The sequence below is a fragment of the Entelurus aequoreus genome, linkage group LG05 (assembly GCF_033978785.1).
Source record: "Entelurus aequoreus isolate RoL-2023_Sb linkage group LG05, RoL_Eaeq_v1.1, whole genome shotgun sequence".
In the NCBI taxonomy this organism is placed as follows: Eukaryota; Metazoa; Chordata; class Actinopteri; order Syngnathiformes; family Syngnathidae; genus Entelurus; species Entelurus aequoreus.
Window position 1 is genome coordinate 17,986,091 of NC_084735.1, and position 7,500 is coordinate 17,993,590.

Here is a 7,500-nt window from a genome sequence, read left to right on the forward strand (position 1 = left end):
TCGAGACAATAGTTCGACGGGTTCCTTTTTTTTTTTTTCTACGAGTGCATACAATTGTTGGACCAAAACAAAGTCAATAGTACACAAAAAGTACACAACGAGTACACAACGAGTACACAAAAGTTATCTAATCGACTAATCTTTTAGTTTCTGCCCCCAAAGTCCTCCTGTGTCCGGGGAGTTACTCCTAAATTTGCAAACGTTAACAAAAAACAACAACAAAATATCGGTCTGATCCCGCCAGTATCGATCATACACTGATACTATACAGTATCGTATACTATATCAGCCCTCTTACATGTCCACACTTCTTAAAACGTATTTCTTCCCTTACCTAGCTTAGCTGCTAGCTTAGCTATTGGCTTGCTGTGTAACATGTTTAGCATCATCCTCCAGTGATAATGCTACTTAAGGTACTAAGAAATGCAGTTTATTTGCCATACTGGAGGTGATTGGGAGGAGTCGGGGGGAGGAAGGGGGCGTGAGAAGCAATAAAGTAATAGCATCTGTAGTGCTAGTAAAGAACTATCTTGACACTAACTAGTAACTAGCTTGATTTTCTTTTTTTAACTAACTTCAGGGGGGGGGGGGCGTGAAAAAAGTATGTCTCAAAGGGGGGGCGTGACAGAACATAGTGTAATAGCATCTTTAGTGCGAGTAAAGAACTATCTTGACACTAACTAGTAACTAGCTTGATTTTAAAAAAAACATTAACTTCAGGGGGGGCGTGAAAAAAGTATGTCTCAAAGGGGGGGCGTGACAGATCATAGTGTAATAGCATCTATAGTGCGAGTAAAGAACTATCTTGACACTAACTAGTAACTAGCTTGATTAAAAAAAAACATTAACTTCAGGGGGGGCGTGAGAAAAAGTATGTCTCAAAGGGGGGCGTGACAGAACATAGTGTAATAGCATCTTTAGTGCGAGTAAAGACCAATCTTGACACTAACTAGTAACTAGCTTGACTTTTTTTAAAAAACTAACTTCACGGGGGGGCGTGAAAAAAGTATGTCTCAAAGGGGGGCGTGACAGAACATAGTGTAATAGCATCTTTAGTGCGAGTAAAGAACTATCTTGACACTAACTATCAATCAATCAATCAATGTTCATAGTAACTACCTTGATTAATTAACAACATTAACTTCAGGGGGGGCGTGAAAAAAGTATGTCTCAAAGGGGGGGCGTGACCGAACATAGTGTAATAGCATCTGTAGTGTGAGTAAAGAACTATCTTGACACTAACTAGTAACTAGCTTGATTTTTTTTTTTAAACTAACTTCAGGGGGGGCGTGAAAAAAAGTATGTCTCAAAGGGGGGGCGTGACCGAACATAGTGTAATAGCATCTGTAGTGTGAGTAAAGAACTATCTTGACACTAACTAGTAACTAGCTAGATTTAGTTTTTTTAACTAACTTCAGGGGGGGCGTGAAAAAAGTATGTCTCAAGGGGGGGGGGGCGTGACAGAACATAGTGTAATAGCATCTTTAGTGCGAGTAAAGAACTATCTTGACACTAACTAGTAACTAGCTTGTTTTTTTTTTTTTACACTAACTTCAGGGGGCGTGAAAAAAGTATGTCTCAAAGGGGGGGCGTGACAGAACATAGTGTAATAGCATCTTTAGTGCGAGTAAAGCACTATCTTGACACTAACTAGTAACTAGCTTGATTTAAAAAAAAAACATTAACTTCAGGGGGGGCGTGAAAAAAGTATGTCTCAAAGGGGGGCGTGACAGATCATAGTGTAATAGCATCTTTAGTGCGAGTAAAGAACAATCTTGACACTAACTAGTAACTAGCTTGACTTTTTAAAAAAAACTAACTTCACGGGGGGCGTGAAAAAAGTATGTCTCAAAGGGGGCGTGACAGAACATAGTGTAATAGCATCTTTAGTGCGAGTAAAGAACAATCTTGACACTAACTAGTAACTAGCTTGACTTTTTTTTAAAAACTAACTTCACGGGGGGCGTGAAAAAAGTATGTCTCAAAGGGGGGCGTGACAGAACATAGTGTAATAGCATCTTTAGTGCGAGTAAAGAACTATCTTGACACTAACTATCAATCAATCAATCAATGTTTATAGTAACTACCTTGATTAATTAACAACATTAACTTCAGGGGGGGCGTGAAAAAAGTATGTCTCAAAGGGGGGGCGTGACCGAACATAGTGTAATAGCATCTGTAGTGTGAGTAAAGAACTATCTTGACACTAACTAGTAACTAGCTTGATTTTTTTTTTTTAAACTAACTTCAGGGGGGGCGTGAAAAAAAGTATGTCTCAAAGGGGGGGCGTGACCGAACATAGTGTAATAGCATCTGTAGTGTGAGTAAAGAACTATCTTGACACTAACTAGTAACTAGCTAGATTTTCTTTTTTTAACCAACTTCAGGGGGGGCGTGAAAAAAGTATGTCTCAAAGGGGGGGCGTGACAGAACATAGTGTAATAGCATCTTTAGTGCGAGTAAAGAACTATCTTGACGCTAACTAGTAACTAGCTTGATTAAAAAAAAAAAAAACATTAACTTCAGGGGCGGCGTGAAAAAAGTATGTCTCAAAGGGGGGGCGTGACAGAACATAGTGTAATAGCATATATAGTGCGAGTAAAGATCTATCTTGACACTAACTAGTAACTAGCTTGATTTTTTTTTTAAACTAACTTCAGGGGGGGCGTGAAAAAAGTATGTCTCAAAGGGGGGCGTGACAGAACATAGTTCTTTACTCGCACTAAAGATGCTATTACACTATCTTGACACTAACTAGTAACTAGCTTGATTTTTTTTTAAAAACTAACTTCAGGGGGGGCGTGAAAAAAGTATGTCTCAAAGGGGGGTAGTGACAGAACATAGTGTAATAGCATATTTAGTGCGATTAAAGAACTATTTTGACACTAACTAGTAACTAGCTTGATTAAAAAACAACATTAACTTCAGGGGGGGCGTGAAAAAAGTATGCCTCAAAGGGGGGGCGTGACAGAACATGACTGAGAAGCACTGCTTTAGAGTAATATGACTCAAGTCATGGAAGTATGTGTCTAGATAGTAAACATACACATACAATGAAAAAATAAACATTAACCAAAAGGGGGGGCGTGAAAATATTCTGTCCCTTAAACAAATTTAAATGTGCGCAAGTTGCAAACAGTTCGTTTTAATGCAGTGCTTCTTTGATGGTAGGGCAGCCCCCTCCGCCCCTTTGGGGGGCCCGATTTAGTGTCAAGGAGAAAAGGGGGCGTGAGAAGCAATACGTAATAGCATCATTAGTGTTAGTAAAGAACGAAGCTGAAACTAACTAGCTTGATTTAAAAAAAAGTTTAAAAAAAGAAAAAGATGAAAAAATAAATATTCACTTCAGGGGGGGCGTGAAAATATTCTGTCCTCTAGGAAAATGTAACTGCGCGCAAGTTCCAAACAGTCCCTTTAATGCAGTACTTCTTCAGGCAGGAGGGGGGGCGTGAGAAGCAATAGCGTATTAGCATATTTACTATTAGTCAATAACGATCTTGACACATACAGTTAAAAAATAAATAACTTTGGGGGGGCGTGAATAATGTATGTCCATAGGGGGGGGGGGCGTGAGAGAAAAGCTGTGCTTTATTGCTATGTTTAGACACATTCAGATCTCCACAATAGCGTATTAGCATCTTCACTTTTAGTCAATAACGATCTTGACACATACAGATAAAAAATAAACAATAACTTTGGGGGGGGCGTGAAAAAATGTATGTCCCTTGGGAGGCAGGGGGGGCATGAGAGAAAAGCAGTGCTTTATTGCTATGTTTAGACACATTCAGATCTCCACAATAGCGTATTAGCATCTTCACTATTAGTCAATAACGAGCTTGACACATACAGATAAAAAATAAACAATAACTTTGGGGGGGCGTGAAAAATGTGTGTCCATAGGGGGGGGGCGTGAGAGAAAAGCAGTGCTTCATTGCTATGTTTAGACACATTCAAATCTTTGCAATAGCGTATTAGCATCTTCACTATTAGTCAATAACGAGCTTGACACATACAGTTAAAAAATGAATAACTTTTTTTGGGAGGGGAGCGTGAAAAAAAAAGTATGTCCCTTGGGGGGGGGGGGGGGCGTGAAAAAATGTATGTCCCTTGGGGGGCAGGGGGGGCATGAGAGAAAAGCAGTGCTTTATTGCTATGTTTAGACACATTCAGATCTCCACAATAGCGTATTAGCATCTTCACTATTAGTCAATAACGAGCTTGACACATACAGATAAAAAATAAACAATAACTTTGGGGGGGGCGTGAAAAATGTGTGTCCATAGGGGGGTACGTGAAAGAAAAGCAGTGCTTCATTGCTATGTTTAGACACATTCAAATCTTTGCAATAGCGTATTAGCATCTTCACTATTAGTCAATAATGATCTTGACACAAACAGTTTAAAAATTAATATATTTTTTTGGGAGGGGGGTGTGAAAAAAAAAAGTATGTCCCTTGGGGGGGTGCGTGAAAGAAAAGCAGTGCTTTATTGCTATGTTTAGACACATTAAGATCTCCACAACAGCGTATTAGCATCTTCACTATTAGTCAATAACGATCTTGACACATACAGATAAAAAATAAACAATAACTTTGGGGGGGCGTGAAAAAATGTATGTCCCTTGGGGGGCGTGAGAGAAAAGCAGTGCTTCATTGCTATGTTTAGACACATTCAGATCTCCGCAATAGCGTATTAGCATCTTTACTATTAGTCAATAACGAGCTTAAAACATGTAAAAAATGAACGATAACTTTGGGGGGGGCGTGAAAAAAATGTATGTCCCTTGGGGGGGGGGGGCGTGAGAGAAAAGCAGTGCTTCATTGCTATGTTTAGACACATTCAGATCTCTGCAATAGCGTATTAGCATATTTACTATTAGTCAATAACGAGCTTAAAACATGTAAAAAATAAACGATAACTTTGGGGGGGCGTGAAAAAAATGTATGTCCCTTGGGGGGGGGGCGTGAGAGAAAAGCAGTGCTTTGTTGCTATGTATAGACACATTCAGATCTTCGCAATAGCGTATTAGCATCTTCACTATTAGTCAATAACGATCTAGACACATACAGATAAAAAATAAACAATAACTTTGGGAGACCATGAAAAAATGTATGTCCCTTGGAGGGGGGCGTGAGAGAAAAGCAGTGCTTTATTGCTCTGTTTAGACACATTCAGATCTCCGCAATAGCGTATTAGCATCTTTACTATTAGTCAATAACGAGCTTAAAACATGTAAAAAATAAACGATAACTTTGGGGGGGCGTGAAAAAAATGTATGTCCCTTGGGGGGTGGGGGGGCGTGAGAGAAAAGCAGTGCTTTGTTGCTATGTTTAGACACATTCGGATCTTCGCAATAGCGTAATAGCATCTTCACTATTAGTCAATAACGATCTAGACACATACAGATAAAAAATAAACAATAACTTTGGGGGGGGGCGTGAGAGAAAATCTGTGCTTTATTGCTATGTTTAGACACATTCAGATCTCCGCAATAGCGTATTAGCATCTTCACTCATAGTCAATAACGATCTTGACACATACAGATAAAAAAATAAACAATAACTTTGGGGGGGGGCGTGAAAAAATGTATGTCCCTTGGAGGGTGGGGGGGGCGTGAGAGAAAAGCAGTGCTTCATTGCTATGTTTAGACACATTCAGATCTCCCTTTGAATCGCAGCTATTTTTACTTCTCATTCTGTCAATGGCGCTCGCCTTCCTCCCGCTCCTCTTCCTCAGCCTCGTCGGTAACGGAACATGTGGGCGTGATTTGACGGCGCTGGCGGGGGGGGGGGGGGGGGGGGGGGGTGAGAGGGGAGGGGGGGGGGGGGGCATTATTCATTTCGGAGTGGCTCCAGAGTGGAGGTGTGTGTTAAGGGGGGGGGGGGGTTTGTTTCGCGACTCCCGATGACATCATCATCATCCATCCGCGTGCACAACCGCATTAAACTTCCACGCGTGTACATTCACGCCGTGCGCGATAACCCCACCCACCAAAGACGCGCGCGCACACACACCAAGAAGTGGGTTCAAGCGCGCGTCCCCGCCGGTGACACACAAAAGAACCGCCGCGGCGCTTAATTAAGAGATTAGCCACTAATTACCCCACGCTGCGTGCCAAAATACGCGCGTCGGCTCGAGACGGGTAGAGACACAGGTCCGATATGTAGGTCGAGTGCAGGATTTTCCACGATGATAACACGCACACACACACAAAGAGCTGGAACTCACCGCGGCGACGTGAACGAGCAGCGCGGCCAGCAGCGCCAACAGCCCGGGTAGCCTCATGCTCGGTGGGGGTGCCACAGCCGCCAGTCCCGGTGCTGCTGCTGCGGGGTCCGGGGGTGGGGGGGAGTATTCTGCCGCGTCTGCTTCGCGTCGGTACCGGCTCCCAAAACTTCAAAGAGATCCGGCGACCATCCGGCGGGTTTGGAAAGCTCCCCACTTCCACGGAGAAGATCCTCTTCTTCTTCTTCTTCTTCTTGTCCTCCTTCCTGATTTACTAGCGGGACTCTGCTGTGTCTCCTCCCCCTCTCCGGTAAGCAGGATGTTCCGTATGGACGCTGCCTGGGCGTCTGGCGGCGGGAGGAGGAGGGGCTGCTGTAGGGGGGGAGGAGACAAGGAGACAAGGAGACGAGGGGGGGGGGGGGGTTGGGGGGGATTGGTGCCCCCTGCAGCTCGTCACAGGAAGGCTTTTTAGGAGGGCTGCCGTGGATTTTACACACTCCGCCCTCCCCTGCTCACGTGTCCGTGAACGGTCTCCTAGCAACCAGGTGGTTAACGGCAAAAAAAATACCTCGTCATATTTCGAAGGTGCTTTTTTTTTTTTTACAAATTGCTTTTTAAATCCAAATGGTCCGTCAATTAAGTTAAAAAAAAAGAAAGAAGATATATTTAGTGCAAAATAATTATTTGTGCTACTTCTAAAAAGGGCCCACTTGGAGGCTCCGCCCCCTCAAAAGGTATGTTAACCGATTTTTTTTTATTACTTTTTTAATCAAACTGGGTGTTGTTTCACTTAATTTTTTTGTTGAAAAATGTTCCAAGAGTATTTATTTAGTGCAAAATCAAAAAAAATTAGTATAATTACAACATCATTTTTTCTTAAATATTTGTTTATTGGGTTTCTACAAAACACATTTTCCAAAATCTGTACAGTACAACAAACCACCTTACAGGACATGGTGAACAATTTAGAGAAATGTACCATTAATAAATGCAATTTTTATTTTATTTTATATATTTTATTAATTATATATATATATATATATATATATATATATACATATATATATATATATATATATATATATATATATATATAAATATATGTGTGTGTGTATGAATATGTATATACATAAAAATAAAATATTTGTGTATATATATAATAAAATAAATAAATAATTATATATATAGTATATTTACATACAAATATATATATATACACACATATAATAAAATATTTTTCATAAATAAATATATACTGTCAAAATTAGTATAATTA

At 40.9% G+C, this 7,500-nt stretch overlaps 1 protein-coding gene across 1 annotated transcript in view; it reads right to left on the reverse strand.

Annotated features, from left to right (window-relative positions):
* sdc3 (syndecan 3) overlaps positions 1-6,618 on the reverse strand; it is a 100,379-nt gene extending 93,761 nt beyond the window's left edge. The window contains exon 1 of the mRNA XM_062047252.1: positions 6,228-6,618. Coding sequence (XP_061903236.1) covers positions 6,228-6,284 — 57 coding nt within the window. The 5' untranslated portion in view covers positions 6,285-6,618. The remainder of the gene's footprint in view (positions 1-6,227) is intronic.
* Between the last annotated feature and the right edge of the window lie 882 nt (positions 6,619-7,500).